This window comes from Vidua chalybeata, chromosome 4 (genome assembly GCF_026979565.1).
Source record: "Vidua chalybeata isolate OUT-0048 chromosome 4, bVidCha1 merged haplotype, whole genome shotgun sequence".
Taxonomy (NCBI): Eukaryota; Metazoa; Chordata; class Aves; order Passeriformes; family Viduidae; genus Vidua; species Vidua chalybeata.
The window spans coordinates 12,657,716-12,681,803 of NC_071533.1; the positions used below are offsets into that span (position 1 = coordinate 12,657,716).

General features: G+C 37.0%; 1 protein-coding gene and 1 long non-coding RNA gene across 5 annotated transcripts in view; one reads left to right on the plus strand and one right to left on the minus strand.

Annotated features, from left to right (window-relative positions):
* SCLT1 (sodium channel and clathrin linker 1) overlaps positions 1-23,885 on the plus strand; it is a 29,711-nt gene extending 5,826 nt beyond the window's left edge. The window contains exons 7-21 of one of the 4 annotated variants that reach the window (XM_053941537.1): positions 30-152; positions 1,898-1,942; positions 3,773-3,843; positions 6,291-6,381; positions 6,537-6,628; positions 7,237-7,414; positions 8,380-8,478; positions 8,980-9,051; positions 9,728-9,802; positions 10,270-10,415; positions 10,700-10,892; positions 12,236-12,432; positions 20,516-20,594; positions 21,686-21,781; positions 23,644-23,885. In XM_053941537.1, the coding sequence (XP_053797512.1) occupies positions 30-152; positions 1,898-1,942; positions 3,773-3,843; positions 6,291-6,381; positions 6,537-6,628; positions 7,237-7,414; positions 8,380-8,478; positions 8,980-9,051; positions 9,728-9,802; positions 10,270-10,415; positions 10,700-10,892; positions 12,236-12,432; positions 20,516-20,594; positions 21,686-21,781; positions 23,644-23,706 (1,620 nt within the window). In that variant the 3' untranslated portion in view covers positions 23,707-23,885. The other 3 variants (XM_053941536.1, XM_053941539.1, XM_053941538.1) reach the window with 3 other exon arrangements.
* On the minus strand, positions 11,488-16,147 carry LOC128787418 (uncharacterized). The gene is made up of 3 exons (XR_008430716.1): positions 16,071-16,147; positions 15,518-15,602; positions 11,488-11,562 (listed from the first exon to the last, which is right to left on the minus strand). It is a non-coding gene; the product is annotated as an uncharacterized LOC128787418 (long non-coding RNA).
* Positions 23,886-24,088: the final 203 nt, after the last annotated feature.

The following is a 24,088-nucleotide window of genomic DNA, read 5'->3' on the forward strand; positions in this document are numbered from 1 at the left end:
CTGTAACAGAATATTGTTCTGTAAATTAGGAAAAAGATCAAGCAGTTGAGCGCTGGCAGACGTTGTCACAGGAGCACGACCGACTTCAGCAGCAGTACCAGGAGCGCCTGACTAAAACACACATTCTCATAGCTGAAAGGAAAAAGCAGAATGTAATTTTCATTTATTGTTGTTCTTTTTTTGTTTTCGTATACCTATATATATACACATACACAAAATATGCATGTGCATATAAATAATCCTGTGTTTGAATTTCGTGGTCGGAAATCTTCAGGACAGTAAAACATCTGAAAAAGTTGCTTAAGATTTCTGAATTCTGAGGTGAAAGTTTTTCATTATCTGTTCTTCTGTGTTCAAATAGCTGGAAAAGTAGTCACCATTTCCTGCTGCTATTCCGTAAAGAAGTAAACAGGTGAAAAAATTCACTAGTCTTTGTCTAATGCTAGCTTGCATTTAGCAGCGTATTTTTCTTCTGCTGAATCTGTGGAAGGTCTTTCAGGAAATGCTTAGAAAAGTTGTTCTGCTCTGATGAGCTATGTAAAGATGCTCAGTGTGTGAAGAACTAATAGAAACTTGATGCATTTATGTACTTTGCTATGTGTATTTCTAGGAGAGAACCTACAAATTCTTTTACTATTTCCTCTATTTTCAAACACACTTGACTTGTGGGCACAGCTACAGCTTACCTCAGAAATATTTTTTTACTGATTTTTGGTTTTTTTGTGATACTGAGTTCACCTTGGCGATGTGATCTTTTCTGAGAAAGAGGATAAGTGTCTGTGCAGCTGTTGTACTCTGTCAAATTTCATAATTATTTCAAGGAATAGTTAAGAGGACTCTGGTCTTTGTGTGGTTCCAGCTTTCTGCTCCTGTTTCTAATATTAGATTATTTTTTGTGTTGTCAGTTACTAATAACATACTCATGCAGAAGAGTATAGAGAGCCATTGGTAGCTGTTGTAGGGCTTCCAGATTCCATTTCTTATTAGTAACTAAATTTTAATGCCACCGTGACAAGAACAAGGCTGAAGAGCCTTTTATTCTTAAATGCTACTTGTCTCCCAGAGAAAACAGCTCTCCAGTTAAATAAACTTTTATTTCAGGTTTAGCTTTCAATCAAGGGGCAGCAAACAGCTGTCAGAAGTAAATAGAAAAAGTCAGATCAAGTAGAATTAGAACTGGCAGAAGGCAAGGAGGAGAGGGGACATCATTAAGCACTGGATGTAGAAGGTAAGGGAGAGGCAGGAATAGGTTTCTAGCATATCCTTGGCCTTGAGACTGTTAGATAGTACATTTAGAAGATACTTCAGCTCAGGGACTTCAGTCCTCTCTTAGCTCTGAAGGCACCTGGCATGCTGCAGATGGCTTTTCTGAGTTATGCTAGTTCTCCTAGAATGAGAAGTGTTCACATTCAGAGACTCAAGAACTTAACTGAGCATTTTTTTAGGGACATGAGATGTCCTGTATGGCAAATAACAAATTAAAATGTCCATAACAGGCATTTTTTAATTAATGGGTGCATGTCTGTTACTTTGCTTAGCAAAAATGCTTATAGTAGCATCACAGTCTTTTTGACTCTTTAAAAGCACAGTGTACTTTAAAAAGTACATGCTTTAAAAGCAGATGTGTACTTTCATGTTTTCATAGTAACTGCATGTGAGTTTTGGAAGGAGGCAGTTTGTGGCCCAGGGAAAATTAGATAAATTGTTCAGTAGTAAATCTAATTTTATGGGGTACGAGGTCAACAGCTGAAAACAATCTAGCTGAAATCTATGAAGACACACTGAATTTCCTGCTGCATGTATAGTTTTAAAATGTTTTCAGCTGACTATGAAGCTTTCTAATTATTCGCTCTTTCTGACTATAATTATTATAAGATGCTCTGAATTCTCTTTTTAGGATCAACTGACTAGCATTCAGCAGCTGACTCGCCAACTGCACATGGTGAGTGAAACCTTCTGAACAGTGAACTAGTAATTTATTTCTTTTCCTAATAGATCCTCAAAGTACAAAACCAAAGCAAAAAGGCCTTCATGCATACCTGGTGTCACTCAAATTTGCAACCTTCTCCAGCAACCAGGAAGCAGCGATGGCTTTATTCCTGAACGCCAAACACCAGGTCAATGTGGTTGAGAGGTCAGCTTTTAATATTATGTGAGGTTTTACTTTTACACTTCAGAGGTAAGCTTACACTCAGAATTGCAGTATGTGGCTAGTGTACTTCACACATGTCTTCACAAAGGAAACCTGTTTTTTATATTATGCTCTCTTGCATATGTTAGCTCTGGCATATTTTTATCCATTCCTGTTTTGGTACTGCTGTCTTCAGTGTCTTTGTCACCTTTATGTACATTTTGCTGAGCTCTTATAACCTTCCAGTGCTTTATCCACATCCTTAGACTCTGAGACTTCTTAGTTAATAAGATTTAGCCTAGGCCTTCCAAAATTGACAAGCAGTTTTAGTAGAAAGTGTATTGGAAAAAAAACACTGCAGACCCTGACTCAGGAAGAAATGATGATGTCTGGCTCCAGATCAGAAGGCTGAAGGATCTGCTTTATTAAACCTACACTATATTACATTAATATACTATTTAAAGAGATTTATACTATTCTACCTACTTACTTCTTATTTACCTAACTAATTACCAAAACCCGTGACTCTGCTGAGAGTCCGAGACAGAGCTGGATCTGATTGGTCATTGAACCCAAACAACCTTCACCAGAATCCAATCCAGCAAGCACTTCAGGTAAACAATCTCCATACCAAATTCCACATGGGGACAACAAAGGAGCAGAGATAAAGATTGTTTTCTCTTCTCTCTGTGCTTCTCCTGAGAGACAGAATTATGTCTCTCTGTCCAGAGAATGTGAATGTCACAGAAAGTGTCAAATAGTTTTTTGTTGAAAAATTGAGGTGAAGGAGGGGGTGAGGTTTTTGACTGGGCAGCTTGTTTTTGATTCCTGTATGATTTTTTTGAGTGTTTGTTTACTGGCAGTGCCTAACAGTCTACTCTTGTTTTTATCACAGAAATATTCTTTCCTCACATCAGAGAAAAGAGTTAAGACAATATTTAAGATAAAGATAATCCATTTGTTTGCATTATCCAAAAGACATTTGGCACCATCTGTTACCAAAGGCATAAGGATGTCATGGGATAAAGCATCAAGCCTTTTTTGAACTAACAAACTGAAAAATAGGAAGTGAGGAGACAGGTTAATTAGCCATGTTTTTTATTGTGTTAAAACAGCTGTGTTTCCTAGATGTGCCCAGGTTGGAATTGTTCAGCATATTTATGCATGCTCTGGAAATGAGATTCGGTATTGAGGCAAGAGTGTTCACTGCTGATGTTAAAATATTTAGGGTAGTAAAAACTGAAATAAACTGCAGAAATTTTCAGAAAGACCTCATTGATTATCTGAGTTCATTTCATCTGATATTTTGTTGTTATTAATGAAACCAAAATAATAGATCTGGGCAAGATGGGCAAGATGGGGTTTTTACTTTGAGTACTCTGTGGTGGTCTTGAAATGAACTGTTAACACTCAGATATTTTAGAAGCAGGAAGTGCCTGAAAACAACTCTTAGTAATGGTTAAAAAAGCAAGAAAACATTAGCAATTAATAGGAGAGAGGGGAGAAAAGGAGAATATTCTGCATTTTGAATGCTGCCTGCCATTGGGGTCATCTTTACTATCTCAGTGTAAGGCATGTGTAACATGTTTAACCTTTTCAATATTATAATGAACACATTACAAATAACTCTTTATTTCACAGACCAATCAGCAGTTTCTGAAAACTGTGACAGAACAAGATGTGGAACTAGAGCAGCTACGAAAACAACTGAGGTATAAACCAGGCAGATTAAAAAAATAATTAACATCTTTTCTGTAGCTTTTCCTCGCCTGCCGCTGTGTCATGGGCCTTGTTTGTACTGCAAGCTAATTTCATCTTCATAGTTAAAATGGTTTCAGTAACTGTCTCTGAAGTTTGTTAGACATCATTAGTGTTATGGTAACATATTTCCAGTTAGTGTTGTTTGGTTCAGCTTTTCCCTGAAATAGGCAACATTTGACCTTTGCTTTAAAAGAAGAAAAATTGTCAGTATCACATCACAATTGATTCTGAAGATAGGCTTTCATTAGAATACAGTTTGCTGAAAAGCCAGTTACATGGTTACTGATTACAGTTCTGAAATGTGAATGTTCAAACAAGCTTCCAAGTCTTAATTTTTTTAATAAAATTTCCTTTTACCCCTTATCAATAAAGAGCTCTAAACCATAGGTTCTGTGGAAGTTGAAGGTAAAAGAAGTGTTAATTACATTCCTGAAGTATATCAAAGGAAAGGAGAAATAATACCTGTGACACAATTTAATGATTATTTGTGTTCACAGCTGAAGTCTATTCAATGCCAGTTTGCTATGTCTCTTCTCTCTTTTAACTAGTGATGGCTGATCTAAAATTAAAATTTAATTTCATTCAACAGTGGATTTATGAACTGAGAGTAAAATAAGAAATTCAGTCATTATTCATCTCTAGTTACAGACACTGATTATGTTCAACTTCCTCTCAGATCACCCTAGAGTCCTTGCACCCGTAAAAACAGTGGTTTACTCCCAGTGTTAATGGCAGCAGCTCTGTCTAGCCCTAAAAGGTGCTGCAGTGTTTCTCCAAAAAGTCTGGAATATTTTCACGAGTTGCTTCTGTAACATGAAGACGTAGTCTGTATGGATTATATAGCATATGGTGCAGACAATTCTAATCCTTTGGGATGTTTTCCATAGTTTTACTTGATTTATGGTAATAGAGTACTAAGTCAGGAATGCAAAAGTAGATTTAAAAAAAAAAACTTGTGTGTTAGAGAATTGAGGTTTAAATTATGTTTGTATAGCCTGGATAAAACACACAAATGAAGAAACTTGGCATAGCTAGGGCATGAATCTGCATTTCAGAATCTTAAAGCTCTTAAACAGAGATAACTTGCCAAGATTAGGTTGAAGATATATTTTACAGTAAAGAATAAAAGCTGTATCTTTAGAGTCAATTTGTTGATTCTAAACAAATCAACAATCATTTTACAGAGATCTGTAAAATGCAGATCTCTGAATTTGATGTGAATCTGAACCTGGTTGTTAAAACGCATTGTTAATACTTAAGGTGTTCTGATTTTTATGACCGTTTTTCTTCTTTTTCCCTTCTTATGCTGCCTTTTGAGTTCTTATTCTGTGTTACAACACTTCTAAAATATTTTGCAGGAGTCAATGTAATGTTATTCTGAATTTATCGTACTTCTTGTAGGAGAAAGATGCAATGTTTCAGATGGCCTAAGGTAAAAGTTTTGGGCCCACGCTGAAGACTGTGTTTAGGAATAATGTTTTTGTTGTAGTTTTTTGCATCTTAAAGAAATTGTAATCAAATCAACTTTTCCAATTAACTGGGCTGAAATAAAGTATTTGCTGTAAAATTGCTTGGGTTATGTATATTTAAGATTTTCATGTAGGTACAGTATGCTTGACTTGTACGCTCTTAATTCAAAATCAGTATTTCTAGAAGAAATATTTTCTTGAAGTTGATTGTTATAAGCATGAAATATTTTCCAGCTTCTCTCATGACTACTGGTGTTGCAGTTTGCATGAGCTAATCTAATACGTGTTTGCTCTCTTTTACCTTTATGATAGTCAGTCATTGGTTTTTAAATTTAGCCTCATATGCAGCCTGAATAATTGGGTTACACCCCAGGTGAAGGCTCTCTGTATCTTTCTGTTCCCAAGTCAGAGGAGTCAGAGGGTTGCTTTTTTCTACAGACTTTTCTACTGAGGATGAAGAGCCACTAGTCATTAACATGATTCACTACCTTCTTTTTTTTTTTTTCCTCTTCTCCTTCAGCCCACAAAAACTATTCAGATTACAAAGCACATCAGCTAAATTCTTTAGAAGTGTATAATGATTCTTTTAATTTCTAGTCAGATTGCTTTAAAAAGTGAAATCTAATTCTGCAAAAGACTTCTCTGTTATGTATCTGTGACTAAGTTATTGAATCATTGAAGTTTTTGATTTCCTAGTCCTTCTTTAATCAATGCATACACCTTCCTTATAATCTATAACGTAATTTCCACAGGACTTTTGGTATTTGGTATTCCTCTCTCTCTGTGCCACATAAGGAGAAGGAGGAATCCTCTTCTGCCCTGTGAGAGCAGTATTGTGGATTTTTTCTGCTCTTCACAGCTATTGTGACAAAGTTTTAGTTGAGCTGTTGTTTTCCCCCCCCGTAATAACTGGTTTTATTTATATACAGGCAAGCCAAAATAGATGGGCAGGCAGCAAATGCTAAGCTTGAAGAAATGATGGCATTGAAAGAGAAACTTCAGAGCCAATTGGAGAGAAAGGTATCCTAGAGAAACGAATCATTTCTGTTGCAACTGAGCGGGCAGTCTTTTTCTGAATGCTGACATTAAATGAACTGCAAGTTGTTATCTAGCTTGTTTTATGTGACTATATCTTTATTTTGTTCAGATCTGGATAATACTTTCATTCTTTCCAGGAAGAAGATAGGATGTCTGCCCAGGAGAGAGAAACAGCATCTGACAAACGCTTGCAGCAAATGCAGTCTAATATAAAACAGTTAGAAATAAGGTAAAGAGACCTCACTGTGTGTTAGTAACAGGATGCATGCAAAATGTATACCCTGGCTCTGCTAAAATAGGGGGGTTGTCTGTCTTTGCATGTTTTGTGGCAAACACGTTAGAAAGTAACAAAGAGATGTTTTTGACGATCCCTCTGAGGCTCTCTTGTCCATTTTCGTGTCTGCCAATACTGACAATCATAATTAAACAATAAGAATTCCTGAGCTGCTGTGAAATTACCAGTGGTTTTCTTTCTCTAAAACTATAGCTGCAACTTCATTGCCCACATCCATTTATTCAGTTTCCTCCACAGAGGAAAACTTTATTTCTTCTGGGGCTGTTCTGTTCTGGTTTAATATAGAACATTTTCAGTGATGTATCCCAGGATATCACTGGGATTCTTCTAATGATCTTCTGAGATTAGATATCTGAGTTAACTCCTATAATTCTGTTTCTTTCTAGGGCTTGATTGATCATCAAACTCAAAACACTCTATCCAAAAACAAGCAGAAAACAATGCAATTTGGGCAATTTATGAATAGACTTACTAATAGCTCAGTTTGAATGGATCAGTGTCTTAATTGACCATCACATTGTCAAATTTCTACTGTCTCATAGATTGTGTGTGACTGTTCAAGATGCTGAACAGCTGAGAACAGAAAAAGTAGCCCTGGAGGAACAGATCAGAGAGCTTCAGGCCAAGTCTGCCAGTCTAGAAAGTGAGACATATGATGCTGTTGCAAAAGTCCAAGATTGCATACAGCTCTTGGAAGAAGCTAACCTGCAAAAAAGTCAGGTAAGTCATTGGATGAAGGTGTTTCCTAGAAATGAGGATATTTAGGATACACAAGCTAGCTTTTGTGTCTGTTGTGCTAAAATTAGTCATGCACAGGGAGCAAGCTGGAATGTGACCGCTCATCACTCAGATTTGTCATACAGTATGAACTTCAAAGCATATGTTGAGTGCCTGGATAAAGGTCATCTAAGTGATAACACTATACCTAAACACAAATCTTCCAAAGTTTTTGACAAGAGTTCAGAGTTGCTTACCAAATACTGGTGTCAGGAAGAAAGAGGAAGGTTCTGTTACAAATTTATAACTGTTAAAGACAAGGCATAGAGAACAAGGAAAGTGCAGCATCATCAACAAAGAAACCTAGGCATGTGGAGAGCCTTAAAAGAAACTTTTATATACAATGTGTGATTGAACTATCATAGAATAACTTTTATGCCAAAAATATTGATATGAAAACATGGCTCAAGGAGCCAAAAAAAGCAGACAATTCTTAATTTACTGCTCTAGCTTAAACATCCTGAATTTTTCAAACTGGGAAGAAAATTCAATGAACATAAGAAAAAAATATAGCGTTCAGTTAATGAACAGAATAAAAAACATGCACATTAATATACATATCTTTGTGTTTCAAATTGTTTTCTCCTTGCTCTGTAGGAGATTGAGGTGGAAATTTTGCTCTGGGTTCTTGTGCTTTTTTCTGTATAATTCCATGTTCAGCCAGAATCTCCCAAGTCCCAATAGAAAAAGGCATTTACTGACACTAACTCTTTGTGTGGTTCCGATTTACAAGAATGTGCATTTAGTGTCACATGTTTTCAGTGTCAGTGTTACTGAGTCTCAGTGTCAGCTACTCCAAAGTAAAAAGGAAAAGAAGGTGTCTTTTGAGCAGTGTGTGTTTTTCTCTTGGTGCTCTTAGTATCACACTGACATATCAGTCATATTTCATTTTGTTATTTTTCTTCTAGGCACTCTTTGGGGAGAAACAAAAGGAAGAAGAGATCAAAAAACTGCAGGATGAAATGTCTCAACTTGCAGAAAATACAGCTGCAAGAATTAGAAAGGAAGTAAGTTATGGTGGAAGATGTTTAGAAAGAATGGGAAGATGTTTTTGGTTTTCCTGATAGTGAAAAGCTACTGCTGGTGTATGGTCATCACGAGCAGTTTTGTCACAAGAGTTTGGATAATATAAGTGGCAAGGCAGCATGCTGATAGCACCATCCTCTTCAGCATTTATTTTCCAGACATGTGTTATAAACAAGAAGCAAAATTGTTGGTGTCTCTGCAGACACTGGTATGGAGAAGACTGCACTGTGAAGATGTGAATGGCACTTGCGGTGTCTCCATTTGTGTTTTTTTTTCTCCTAAAAAAACCCCTCAGTTAAAGTAGTATGGATTGATAATAATCTTTCTTCTAACCTTTATCTCATAAGAGCTGTCAGTTATTGCAATCCCAGGTATTTTCATGCCTTAAATACATGCACCACCTGTATACTACATATATATGTCAAAAAGCAAGAGGGGGAAAAAGTTTGTGGGCCTAATTTTGTAGTTTGTTTTGGTCACAGGTAGACACTGCAAAGAAGCAATGTAACATGCAGGTTTCTCGGCTGACAGAAGAAGTTTCAGCTCTTCAGATGGTATGGGGTTGATTGATAAAAATATTTTCATTAGCAAAACATTCAAGACTTTTGCTGATCAAATACTTCTGCTAGAATTTAGTATTTTAGGTCAATCAGCATGTGATTAATGAGTAATTGTGTAGGACGGTCCTCTGTTACTGTATAGCACATTACATCCTGCATGTCCCCAGAGATGAGTTCACAGGCATTTTGAAAGTGAGATCTGGGCTCTAGAAAATACTTCCCATATGATGGCACTTCTTAAGTATCCCTGTTTCTTTCAGAGACACACTAAACTCAGCCTTCCATGCTTATCTCTAGTTGTGTGTGTACAAAGGAAAGCTGATATGAAAGCTGAGAAAGTGTCCTAAGAGAAAGTCTGTGGGTCACAGACATCAATTTCTGAATGAACCAGGAACTTGTAATAAATTATGCAGGTGACCAAAAGAATTCTGTGCTTATGCACCTATTTATGCATTAAATTTATTTTAAAAAGCTTTCATTTGATATGTCTTGGTCTGTATATTGAATGATCCTGTAGAGAAAATAATGAGCAGGTAAATATAATCAAATGCATCTATGGCAGTAGCAAGAACTGCATTTACACTGGAGGGGGGGGGGGATTGACTTCAGCACTTCCTGAATTTCTGTTTTGATTTATTAAATCATATTTTAAAATGACTTCTGTGAAAAGGAATGTGGAGAAAAACAAAGTCAAATTGAACGAGCCATTAGAGAAAAGAGAGCAGTGGAAGAAGAACTTGAAAAGGTAAGGCAACTGTATGTATTTTTACATCACATTTAAGATGTCTTTACAGAAGGAAAAATACATAGATTTTTTTTCCCATTTTTCATGTATTTTGCCCTTAATTTCTTATTTTATTTTTGAGTAGATTTTCTTAATTGCCGATTTTCATATATTTACTTTAAGGTTGTTTGCTTTTTTCTTTTTTTTAATCCAGAAGGTCTTGTAAAGCTGCAGCACCAAACTGAAAAAGAAAGTTCTTTGAAAAGTGTAAAAAGTAAAAGAGAGATATTTAGCATAACCAAAAGAATGCTGATACATATTCCAGTTCAGATCAATAGACAGAAAACAAAATAAATGTCTGATCAGATATTTGGAAACTTTTCTCTTTTTCAAGTGGCAGCAACAATGCTAGAAATACAGTTTAATTTTAAATCATGGGAAAATAGAATGCAATGAGGAGTAAACTCATATGTAAGTTTACTCTTCAGATTTACAGGGAGCACAGAGAACATGAATCTGACAGTAGAAAACTCGAGCAGCTGCATCAGAAGAATTTGCTTGCAGAAGCTGCCAAGGATGACCTTCAGCGGAGTCTACAGATGACAGAAAAGAAACTGAAACAACTGGAAATGAAGTAAGTGATGTTACAGATGTTTACAGAAGGAGGAAGAGAAAGCAATGGTAACTACTTCAGACTATTTAAACTGTTCAATGTGTGTTGTTAGGGCTTTGTCAAATCCTTTTATTCAGTAGCAAACATAGTATCAAGATACCATAACTGTGAAACTAAGATTGATTTTATCAATTCCATCTTCATAATAAAGTTCTTTGCTGATTTGTGGATAGCTTCCAGTCTATATCTTTCATTCTCTGGTTCAGGAGTTCTTCAGTTGCAGCCAAACTTTCCTTCTCTTTTAGCTCTGAGGAAGAGAAATCTCGTTGGCAGGAAGTTATCTGTAAATTGCAAAGCACTCTGGATTCAGAAAGAGAAAAGAGTTCCTTTGTCAGTGAACAAAGACTAAAACTTCAGCAGGAGAATGAACAATTGCAAAATGAAATGGAGGGTTTGAGAAAACTGGCGGTAGAGGCCCAACAAAGAGCTAAAATAAAGGTATGGTTTTGGTTTTTTTTTGGTTTTTTTTTGTAATGTAAGGCTAATATTTGCTTAGTAAGGCAGCAGTTCTAAGAAAAAAGCATAAAATGTTTAAACTAAGATTGAGAGTTTCAGTGATGCTTCCTGGTTGCTGCTGAAAGGTAGTTTTATTATTGCATTGTGTGTTCTCAGAATCCATGGGGAAACTCAGTCTCTGCTAATTAAATTGTATTTTAATGTGTATTAAATTCTCCTTGATCAGAAGACCCCAAATGTTCTTTGCTTTAAATAAGATGAATAGATTAAATAATGCAATTCCCAGTCTTTGTTTATTTATTGTATCTAATGTGTCAGAAATCTTTGTCTGACTTTCTGCCCAGAGTGTTCCTCTACTTGTGTGTCCACCATGTTGTCAGGGCAGTGTGTAACTAATAAATAATTTAACAGTGGCTCTTATTTTCTGGACAGAGGAAATTGTTCTCTCTGCTTAGCTGCAAACAAGAGTATTAGCTGCAAGCTGGTTTGTTCTTTTTGAACATGTTCCATTAAATGCCCCTGAGCAGGCTGCAGATGGGATAAGGAATCAGTAGTAACGTCAACAGATTCAGGGTACCTGTGGCTTCTGGAGGGAGGAACAGCTTTCATCCTTGATATGCTTTCTGAACATGCAAAGCTGGTACTTTCCCCTCTGCAGTGTAAAGATACCAAATAAAGGGATCTGAGGATCTGGAGCAATGAAGACAACCTCAGTAAGCAGTTTTACAAGGTGTGAGTGGGGACCAGCTCAAATCTGGCTTCCACGTTGCACTACAAGATAAAGAAAGCTGTGAAATTGAACAGGGACTCTTGTACAAGTCCAGAACCCTTTGCTTAAACAAAGGATGAGAATCTTGTAACGGAGAGGTGGTGGATATGAAGCACAGAAAGCATACACTAAATCTTTGTCTGTCTCATTTTTAATTGGGCAGGCTTCCATTATAGTCATAGATAAGATTTGCTGCTTGATTTCATTTCCCTCTGATGTACAAAGGATTGCAGATACAGTTATGAAAGTCCTAAAACATTTAGCTAGATGAAAAAGAATCACCTTTTTTCTGTGGAGGAAACACAAGGGAGAAGAATAAAGATTACTTACAAAAATAAGCATACACATCTCATTATCCTTTATTGTCAATTGTCCTATTTGCTTAAATTGGCTTTGGGAACACGTATCTCTGAGTATATAATTAGAAGTTTAATTACTGTATGTTACACACTTTCAACAAATGTTTATAAATTTAACTCAGGCATTGTAAAACAAATGGAAAAAAAAGGTAAAGAGCGAGAGATTTGATTGTGCAGGATTTGTGGGGTTTTTTTAGATAAGCACAATGGAGCATGAGCTTGCAGTGAAAGAACGTGGGTATGAAGCTCGACTCAGGGAGATGGAGGACACCAGTCACAAGTCCACTACTGAGCTCAGACGTCTCTTGGTAGCTCAGCAAAAAGCAACAAACAGGTGGAAAGAAGAAACAAAAAACCTCACTGAAACTACAGAAGCCAGGATCAGTAAGCTGAAGTAAGTGCCATTTTGTTCTCCTCCTGCAGTGTGGTTCAGATACTGTTTGGGGTATGGCAGTAGATCTGTGGTGAAAAACCATGAAGAGCAAACCATCCAGACTCAAAGATGTCCTTGCAGCAAAACAAACAGTGATATAAACAGAACCTGTGATGCTCTCTGTGAAGTCAGCACTGAAGTAAAGCTTTCACTGTTTCATTTTCTTGTAGATAATGTGGGAGGTTTTATAATGACAGAAAGTAAATAGAATATATTACTTTTGATTTTTCTCTGTCAAGATACAGCACACTCAATTTAGACAATTTTAACTTTGGATTATGAGAACTTCGGTACCTCATCAGAAAAGCCATAACATCAGTTGTGAAGTGAATCTCCAGACTTCTAAAATAAACTGGACAAAAACCTCTTGAAATGTATATCTAACGTGCTCTTCTGAACAGTTGCTGTTATAAATGAAGATAAAAATGGGTTGTGTGTTTCTCCTAAGAAAAAAATGGTATAAACTTTACTTTTCTCTTAATTCATCCATATTTCTAAGCTCATGCTTGTATTTTGCAGTGTAGAATATAAGAATATTTTTTAGTTTTGCAAGTTTCCCCTATGCTTTATTTCATTTCTAGGCTCAGGAAATGCTGTTCAGTTAGCTCAAGTAGGCTATTAATTTGAGATTAAATTAGCCTGGTATTTTTATAGAACTGTAGAGTAGTTTATGTCCTCAAGATCTCCTCTTCTTCAAAACTGGTTAAAAATTGGAGGAGGTTGACACACTGGTCCACAACAATTGCTGAAATAGGAAGCCTTATTTCATAAGTCTAATTTCTTTAAAATTAAAGTAGTTAGAAAGGGATATAACATTGCATTACCTTTCAGTGGATTTGAGAACAAAAAATCAGGTTATGCAGCTCTGTTAACTTGATACATTTGAAGCAGCCCTTTAGTCACTTTAAGTGATGCACTCGTGTGGTTCTTTGCTCAGACTGTTTTTAGAAATTGCTTTACTATCATGTTAACGTGGAAGCAAAGCTTTTCCCTATTAAAACTTGGAACCAGTGAATTCTACCTTTCATTTCCTTTGGGGTAGTCTTGGGGTTTTTTCATATTTTATTATTAATGTAATGCTTTACATATTCTCAGCTTCAATCATATTTCCAGTATCCCATGCAGTTTCTGTAGTTGCAGTTTCTGAAGCATAGCTTGGCTATCAGAATTCCAGTGGTGTGAGTGGAATTAGAAGCCAGCTCTCTAAACACAAGCCAGGAAAATCTACCTTGCCACTACTGTTAACCTGGATATCCATCTTTGCAGTGAAGGATATGCTTATCTTTGCCTTCCCTAAGCAAACAGTTACAGGAGGCTTTTTACCCTATCTGTTCAGATACAGGCTGGCTTTATTTTCCTTTAAAACATCCAGCATTTTACAAAGGTTATCATTAAACAGTTCTTTAGGAAAGGGAAAAGTCTCTTTCAGAAGACAAGAGTATTGAGCCTGTTTGTGAGACACTGCGAGCTGTGCTGATTCACTGACAGTTTTAGTGGTGTAGCTTCACTGTATGTAATTAGTTAGCTCTTACTGATACTTTTTTAGCATCTTTTGTAAATGCAGTAACTGGAGAAGAAAATTATTTTGCAATCTTTCATGCTAAGGTAAATTTTAACTCTTAAACTTGTAGTTTATTTTCTGTAAATCAAAATACAAAACTTCACAGCTGAGCATCTAAGTTCATCACTAGATCCTGGATGTGGTTCAGCAGATTCCAGTTAAAAGGGGAAAATTGCAGACTTCCAAAATAATTAAAGTTATCTGTGATACAGCTGTTTTCCCTCTAAAAGCTTTACTGTTCAGTGTTAAAAAGTTGTTACAGCAAACCAAAAGATTCAGACCTTATTTATCTGCAGCAAAATGCTGACATAGAAAATACAAGGAAGTCTGCTTTGTGAACTGGATGAAAAGTGGGTAATAAATCTTGAAAATGTCCCTATTTATGTGACTTCAGTAGACATTTTGGTGCAAGCCTAAAAACTAATCAGTTACTTTATGTTATGGTTTGTGTGTTATGCCTTTTCATTCGGTGTAAGCTAGAAATAGAAGTCTTTATCAGGCATTTGCTCTACCTGGCAAGGAAGCTGGCAATAGAAACAGGAAGGTTGTCATTTAGACTGACATCAAGAATTTGGTGTTAAATTTGTGCAGTGATGCTCTGATATCATGGTGACAAGTAGTCTAACTGAACCTTATCAGTATTATCTGGAAATTTTAAAGCCAGCTTATTTTTCACCTTCTGTGCATTGCCAGACACTCAGCAATGTAGTGCAGAATGCAGTTGGTATGAAAATTAGCTCCAGGATTTACATTGTAGTAGTCATTCAGCACAAAAGTCCTTGCTTTTACTATAAATGTATAATTATCATATTTCTTTTCATCTGTCACAATAACATTTTGAGTGCAAGTACAGAGCAGCAAATAGCTTCTTACTGTGTTGGGAACTAAAATCAAGTTGCTGATCATTTAAAAAACAGAATAATTTTGCAGCAAATGCATTTATCAGGGAAATTTCATTAAGAACACAAAATAAGACTGATACTGGTAATGGATTAATTAATCTGTTGTTAATTAAATGCTGTGTTTGGAAGGTCTCTTGAGGCTAATGCAGGAAGTGTTCTCACCAAGCCTCGTGGTGGGGTCCAAGAGAACAGAGGATCCATGTAAATAACGTGAGCAAATGCAGAGGATGTGTTGGTGCCATGTAGCAGAATTTAATTTTTTAACAAAAATATAGTTTTTAACAAGAATCATTACTCTTGCAGCATGCTAATGTGTTTTATAGCTGAGTGTTTTTTTAGGAAGTTACAAACTTCTTAACCAAGTCCTATCCATGTGCATGGGGGAAGCATTTTAGATTGCATTCTGCCAGGAGGTTGCTGTTAGTGCAGCTCCCATAAGCACTGACTCAGTGTCCCATTTGTTAGTGTAGGTGTTTCCCATTCCTTTGCCTGAAAGTCATGTTGGTTTTCCAGTTCTGTCCTCATTGCTTTCATTTTCCATGTGAAGGTGTCTGAAGCATTTTGGCTTCTTTATTAAACTTACCAGCAGCAGCTGCTAACTTTTCCACATTCCATGCTGCTCATCTGTCATGTTCTAAGTCTGCAGGGTTTTGTTGGTGAGGTGTAATCTATATGCACAAAGGAAGCATTAAATAATTCTAAGGAATGAAGCAACATCAGTGGGTTTTTGAATTGAAAAAAAATTAAGTACATTTTGCAAACTGTAATGGTAGAGCATATAATGTAAAAAACATAAGAATCTAGTAGATCAGTGGAAAAACCTTTAGGTAGAAGTGTTGATAAGTAAATTGATAATTCCAAGCTTCATTGAAAATTATTCTGTGCTTTTCTGGACCTGTGGATTTCATTCAAGTTAAACATGTAACTGTTGCTGATAAAACTGAACTTGGAATTCAGAACCAGTGCTGAAACAGGAGGCAGTGCACTGAATACTTGCAGATTAAGTTACATTTACATTTTCTTCATACAAATGTATTACAGTCTTCATTTATGAGAAAAGCTTTCTTCCCTCTGAGCATCTTGAGATGCTGCATGCATCTTAAGGAGAACTTATTGGTAATAGATCTCATCTTCACCTTGCAGAAGGGCAAGGAGCCAGTTTTGCTTCACACTCCTTGTGCCAATCAACCCTGAAGGTAACTAAGGAGATCAGTGCTCCTTGTGACACGGGTCATCATTCCAAATACAAACTTTGCTCTTGGCAGGATGGCCAACAACTCACTGCCAAGTTTATGCCCTTTGTTCCCACAGTGTCTGCTCTGGCAGAGTCAGAAACCAAACTGCTCTGACCCCTGATTGCATCCATGTTAAATGTACTTTGAGTTCTAATAGTATGTACTGAAGTGAACTTAGACAGCAAATGTTTACAATTATAAAATAGTAGTAAAATAGTATCAAGTGAGTGTTCACTGTAAAAAGTTGTAAAAAAGGTGATCTTTCATATTCTTTATAGGGGGTTATTTTGAAAACAGAAGTATAGAAATTTTATAAAACTGTCAAACTTCTTTCATAACTCAAAAAGAGCTTTTAAGTCTTGGTGAATAATTTACGTATTTCATGTTCATTACTCTGATTCTTGAGTTACTAATTGATTCTTTCCCCCTCCTCCTGTTTATGTGGAATGTTGGCCAAGTAATCTAAATAACCAAATCAGACTTAATGTTGAAAAAGCTGTTTTGATCTCCAGTGTCTCTTCTCCACAAATGAGTGTTGAATTTGGTAAGAACTAGAAGCAATCGATGTTGCAGTACTGCTGATCTGCAGGGTGTACAGCTTTCAATTGTAAAGCTTTAGGCTCTCAGTTTGAATTTCCCAAAAATTTAAGGTGATCTGCCTTTGACAGCTCTGGTGAAAAAATCGGTGTCAAGTGCTTTTTACTTTTCTTGTCTTCATTTGAAATAATTTACGTTTGAAAGAGGGTGAGGAAAGCATGCACAAGTTTTTAAAGGCTCTTTCTTTCATTGAAGCACTGTAATCCAGAAGAACGGTTCCTCTGGCCACATATTGGGGAAGAGACTGGCTGAGACTGCTCTTGTTACCTTACAGCATCACTGTAAAGCTCTGTAGTTCTTCAGACTTCAGCTGAGAAGAATAAATGACAGCGCATAGGAAGTGGAAACAGCAATACCAAAGGAATGTTTAGGAAATTTGTAAATTGGAAGGAAATAAACTTCAGTAACAACAGAACAGAGGGTAGAATGGGAAGGATTGAAAGAGACAGTTCTGACAGCAGAATTTAGGCAAAACCAGGGTAACTCAGTCTGCCAGCATCTGCTCAAATAAAATGAAGTGACAGACTGTATGCAAGTTTTAAAAATAAAGGGCAGATGATTGCTTTGTTCTGCAAAGCCCACCTTTACAAGTCTGATTAATGCATAAATACAAAAGATGGTTAATACCATCTCATTGGCATATCAGTATTTTTTGTAGACTTTCATGTCCTTACCCTGAGAATGAAAAGTTGGGGTAAATAGAGAATTTTGCAGGTAAGCAAATAAACCCTTGCCAGTCTTTGCACCAGTGGCCAACACCAAGGGCTTATTTTTATTGAATGTGATTCTGGTTGGAACAGGGAACAGAATAAGATTTACTTGAATAAACAGAGTTTTCTATTGAATCAAAAGACTGAATCATCACAGAATGCCCTTCAGTGGACTAGATCTGGACAACTGCAAGCAGGGAAAAAGGTCAATCCTCTAACTTGAAAACCTGACAGGAAATTGACAGTTCTCTCAGCTTTGCCATGGATATTGCTTTGGCATGTCAGACACATGGATGATTGCTCAGTTTAGGTACTGTTTAGCTTGAATAGGGGTAGAAATAGGTGTACACAGGTCTGTTCTTCTACAAAACAGTGCATGAAATAATTTATAAACATTGGCTTAAACTATAAAGGGGGACAAGTTTGCTTCCATGAAACATTGCATTTGAGGAGCTTTAAAATCTGAACTCTAATTACAGAAGTAATAAAATGCAGTAACAATACACAGTGTGAACAAACTAATAAGTTAATAATCCTATTCAGCTGCCATTATTGTCTAGCAGCAAGATAAAACTTTTGGGAGGGGAAAAAAAAAAAAAAAACTACTTGCAGCATAAACCCATTTATTTGAGTAACTATACAGAATAGCTTTATTTCCTTAATAGTCACTTGTATTATAATTGTCAGTACCTAACAAAAGGGAATCCTTGCCATATTGTTTTTATATTTAAAGACTTTGCTTAGCTAAAGGCATCTGACTGCAGCTATTTTGGGTGTCTTTGTTCCAGTTTTTGCCTCTGACACATTTCTTTGTCATAGTTAGAGTCCCTGACTCATTGGTAAGCATGTGTAGGATTTGGAGTTCTCTGTTTTTATCTTTTCTGTGATTTAAAATAGTCTGCCTCTGAGGAATGACCTTTTTTGGTGGCAATATATGAAGTGTTGGCCATGAATGCTTTCTCCTTTTCCCTGCATCCTGAAGAGTGCATGGAGTGAGTTGCATGGCATCTTGAGATGAAGAAGTTGCCTCATTTTCTGAAACATTATTCTTGGCTGCACTTGTGCAATGTTTGGCAGCCATAGCTGCTTATTTTAAGATGTTCATTAAAGAAAAAAAAAAAAAAAATCCAGGATGAGAGACAGCTGCAGGTACTGGCAGTATAGAAAATTTGCAATTACTAAGAGTAACTGAAGCATATTATAGTATAATTCAACCAAAAAAACAGCTGGCACGTGCTATATTTGTCATGAGAGCTTTGCAGAAAGTACTTGCTGCAGCTGGCGGATTTATCACTCGTCTGCTGAAATGCTGGAAGCTCACCTTTTGTTTCCCACTCACTTAGCAAAGACAGTGTGCAGTGGGGGCTGATGTAATTATCCAGCAGTTGGGATTATTGCTCAGTTCTAATATTGAGAACTCATAAGTTGTATTTGGGGGAGGGTTAACACTCAGATTGAATCAATTGTCTAGCTCAATAGCCATCACATTTCCTTATGCTTACAAGGTTAAACTGTTTCCTTTTAAATATGTGTTCAGTGTGATCTCATTATAAAGATAATTTCTTGATCACAGCTGTGTATGAGCCTGTAAACTCTGTTTATGGTGTCTGTGCTGCTAAGCATGCTAATTCCATACCTCAGCACAAGCACAGGAGACCGGCTCCTTTCAGTAACTGGGAATTTTTAGGGCATCTAAAATTGGTCTCCTATATTGAAAATGCCTCATTTGATGCTTAGTACTAAAATACAGAGGGCAAATTACAAAAATAGTGTTGCATACTAACATACTGTCTTGATCCTGCAATCTTAATTCTTACTTTATATAAGAGTGTTCACATGTGATAACAGGTATAACCTAGATGTGATTTTAACTGTTTAACAGCATTGAAATATCTGCCTAAATGCTCTCATTTCTGTGAAAGTTCAAAGTTGTTGAACTGTTTTTGTGATACCTGCCTGGGGCTGGTGAAAGAGGTTAAAAAGGTGGGTTGAGAACAGGTGAGTGGAAACTCCTCACCAGATGAGTCACCAGTGGTGACCTGATGTTAAACATGCATTGCAACCTTGTATTTCAAATACCATGTATCAGTTTTATGAAACTTTTATGAAGTACTAAGTTTAAAAGTTTATAAAAGCAAATTATTGTTGAGAACCAAGTGTCATCATTAAAATAGCAGAGTTTAAGGTGAAGATCTGAGGTTAAATTATCTGCTACCTTACCTCCATTCCCTCAAAAATAAAGGCTTTAGCTTCCCTTGCAGTGCATGCAGTCTCAGCAACAAGTAGAGCATTTAAGGTGAGGTGGTAGAGACGGGTCAGAGGTTACAGCAGCTCACTTAGGTTGCATCTTTCCCTGGCCAAAATTACTGGAGTTGTGTCTTTAGTCATCCTTCTTCTTGTGCTGATAGAAGGCAATAACTGTTTCCTTTAGGCACTAGCTCAGAGATTGTCATAATCCAGATGTTTTTTTGTCTTCAATACTGTCTAATTTGGGGATCACTAAAACTCATTCAGTATAAAAGTGAAAAGACTGCTGTTGAAGTAGTTGGTATTTTCCTTTTCCTCACAATGTTTCACATTGTTGTCTGTCTCACAAGTATAGAATGATTTATTTTTAGGTACTTCAAAGCACCTTTAAAAATGCCTACATTGAGGTCTGGTTATGGAACACTAATTAGAATGTTAATCTCAATATTGAACTTACTGTGCAAAACACAACTTATATTTATTGCATACTAGATAGCATGCCTCCAAAATAAGATTCAATAAACAGGAAAAAAAAACCCTGTAAAATGTCAAGTGCTCTTGACAAAGTCTTGCTGATTCTAACAAATACATCTTGTTCCTTTGCCATTACAGTTTTGAACACACAGCATGAAGAAGTGCTGTGTGGTGCTTTTGAAATGGGTGTTTTAAGAATAACCCTGTAATTAAAACCCACCATAAGCCTCCACAATTCATGGAACTATCTATGAAATTACATTCCAATAACTGAAGTACTACTGTTTGCCAATCAGCATCTTTTCTTCTGATTCCCAGAAGTGAGCTGCGTCAACAAAAACTCCGTAGCCAGGAGCTCATTTCCCAGCTGGAAATAGCAAATGAGAAGGTAACTGAGGTAAGATAATGCCTGATGTGACAGCTACTTTCAGTTACAACCTGATGTGCATACACTTAAAGTCTTAGCAGAAACCTATTTAGGTGAGTTATGTTGCTGGTTTAGAGAAAACTAAGGATTTTTGACAGAGATAGTAACAGCTGGGAAGCCTCACTGTTTCTTGCTGACTGACATGTTCCAATGGCAGGAAGACAAATGAACTTTACTCTCAAATTACCAAAGTGAAAGGGGAAATCATCTTTCTATCTTTCTAAGTGACTAATCTAGCAATTCTGGACAAATTTCAGGAAATGTTTCTGAACTTACTTCTGCCTGTGAATCCCTGCAAGCCCCAAAACAGGAGCAGGCACACTGGGATTATGGATCATGTGGCACATACAGACACCAAGTTCTCCACGTGCTGTGTGTATGCAGAATTTACATTCTGTGTCTGTATATAAATATAGCTAAAAGCAATATCCATTAAAGATTAAGGGCAGGGTTGTTTTGGAATGTGCATTGTTCAATAATTAATGGCCACTTTAGGAAAGGGCTTTCCTGGCAGCCTTATAAAATCTGTGATAACATCCAGTTCTATCCAGGATAAGTCCTTCTGTCTTGTTTTTTTTTTGTAGTGCTGTGTTATTAAGAGGACAAAAATTATATGAGAAGTGAGTAAAGGCTGGTTAAGAAAGGCTTTTTACAGACCCTTTGAAGGGAACAGAGGAAATCTGTAGCAGATTTATCATCCCATTTGTATTATCTACTGTATTCCTCTTTCTTCTGAGCTAAATAGCTAAAACATTTATGTTGTAAGGTTGCGTGGATTAAATAACTTGAATTAAAATGTCAGCCTTAATCCATCTTGCTTCAAGGTGGTGAAATGAGTAAGACTTCCCCTGCAGACTGATTGATTGGAAAAGTCAGATGATGTCACATTTGAGCTGGAAATTCTCTGTGATGTGTCAGCAGTTTGTCCTCAGGCTTTTATTGTAAGGGGAAAACAGTTCCACTTCTGACATTCCTCTTGTGTTAAGCTTCTTTTTGCTACAGAATTAGTGGATTCAGTGAAAAAGAACTTGGCATTGTGATGAGAGATTCTGTTTCCACAGGATGAGACGTTGATGATGGAGTATCGGGAATACATCGACAGGCTTCAGAGGCGGCTGAGCCAGGCAGAACAAAGAGCAGCCACAGCATCCCAACAGGTACCCAGCTCACAAAAAGTGTTATCCAAGCACATGGAATATGCAGAAGTACTCACTTTATGTCATTCCTGAGGCAGAGGTGATCACTGATGAGCAGTATTACCAACAGAATTTTAACAAGCTTGGATTTTGGACATGTCACCCTCTGACAGGATGTTTATTTGACATCTTAGGTTTGTGTGTAGAAACCAGTTTGATATGAACTAAACCTGCATGGTTGAGAATGTGTGAATGAAGGTGTACAGGCCTTTCCAGCTTTAGAAATGGCAAGTTAGCAAAGATTAAAAAAACCCTTAAATAACTGTAGCTCCTGTTTGCTGGTCTGGAGTGCACCCACTGCAGTTACCATTGGCTGTGTGTTACAGCTGCAGCTCCTGCAGTGGTAAAAATTGTGCAGACAGAGTAGGAAATGCTTGTTTCTTTCCAGGCCGTTGGAGAGACAAAGGAGAGAGAGTGTATCCCTCTCAGTATTCAGTTTTTCCATAGTGTTTAAGCTGTACAACTCGAAGCAAATCCCATGGGGGTTTATACACTGAGTTCATTTTTTTTTTGCCAAGGAAGTTCATTACTCAAATTGGCCTCCTATTAAATAAAGATGGTCTTTCTGCCTCCTGCTTTTTTTACAGATTTAGGAAAACCATTTGCAAATTACAGCTTGTTAATGCAGGTGACCCATGTGAGCTGCAGATAGATGATATTTGGCTGACCTAAATTGCTCAGTTAGGACAAATGGCATTTTTTTTCCCAACAGCAGTGAATAAATGGGCATAGCTGCCAAGCTGTCATAACATAAGCTGTGGTTCCTGGCTCTAAATGCTCTCTGTCATGACAAGGTCTATTCAGCTGCTGAAGATTTGCTTTGAAAGACGAATTAATTTTTTTTAGCCTCCTGTTTATTATGTGGATCTGTTTAGCTCTAATGCTTCTAAGATGCTGTCTTCCCATAAAAACCCAAACATCCTTATGTCACATTTCAAGCAATAAACTCATGGCCTTGGTGCCCATAGAGGAAGAGGTCTTGCTGTTCCTGAAAACATTGGTAATTAGCTGTTCCTCGCCAGGCTTTCTCTGGAAGATAACAAAGAGATTTGACGTTGTGCAGCCCAAGTGCTGTTGCCAGACTTCAGAACTGCCTTGCCCTTGTGGCAGAGGTTACTGCAGAGGCCTGGCTTCTCCGTAGTGACTTCGGAACTGCTGTGCCAAGCCCCTTCCTTTTTCTCTCCACCCCAAAAAAACAAATACTGGCACTGTCCCTGCTAAAGGTCTCCCATAGTACTGCAAGAATGTCCTCTCTTCTGAGTCTGGGTCTTTATTCTCTCCTAGGCCGCAGAAGGCTGAATGTTCCCATGTGAATTCCATCAGACTCAGTGATGATTCTCTCTATTCCTAACCTATAGGCTGAGGGCTGCTTTCTGGCCTGTGTGTTCTCACTGCATTATCTGCCTTCACTGTAAAATTGTATCAAATATAGACTAGAGCTGGACTAGTAGGGAGCCTATAAATTACACTTCTGTTGTGGTCAGTTCAATGACTGTAAATCTTAGCTTATTCTGAAATAATAGTGATCAGTAAGAAGCATAAAAAATACAAGATAATGTTTGCACAAGTTTAAAACATCTATCCTGTAGGTGTCTTTTAGTGTATTCCTGCTATGTATCATCTTGTATTCTCTGGGATCTGAATTAAGACAAAAGCAGTAGTCATCTACAGAGTACATTGTACATCCTGCTGTTCATCCCAAAGTCACACTGCCTGTGCTTGTTCCCTCTCCTTCATGACACTTTCAGTATGGAAGTTCTACTGTTACTTTGATCCTACAAAGAATTATTACAAAGCTATCATCTGCTTGTGTTTCATTACAGCTCAGTCTGATTACTACACAGAATAAAAAAGCTGCTTCCCTGAGGGACCTGGAAAATATTTAAACATGTGTTTTTATCATTCACCATGTTGGGAGTTAAGAGGATTGCTGGAGAAGCTTCATATTGGAGCACTACAGTCAAAAGCACAGCAAGGCTTGTAAAACTTAAATTCTGGTAAGAAAGGGAGTGGCTGAAGATCCTGTCTCTGTATGCACAATAAAGATTGGAAGAAGACTGCAAAATGTTGTCATTCAAGTCCTTTAATGTAGCAGATGAAAAAATCTGACACAGTACTGTGGCACATTCGTGTTTTTTTGGTCTAAAATCTGGTAGCTCCAACTGTAATGAGATTGTGTACAGGGAGCAGGTAACACTTGAAATTCATCTTGGCTGTGCTCATGTGCAGTCAGTATCTTTAATTTTTCCTTATGGTGCAGGTAACTTG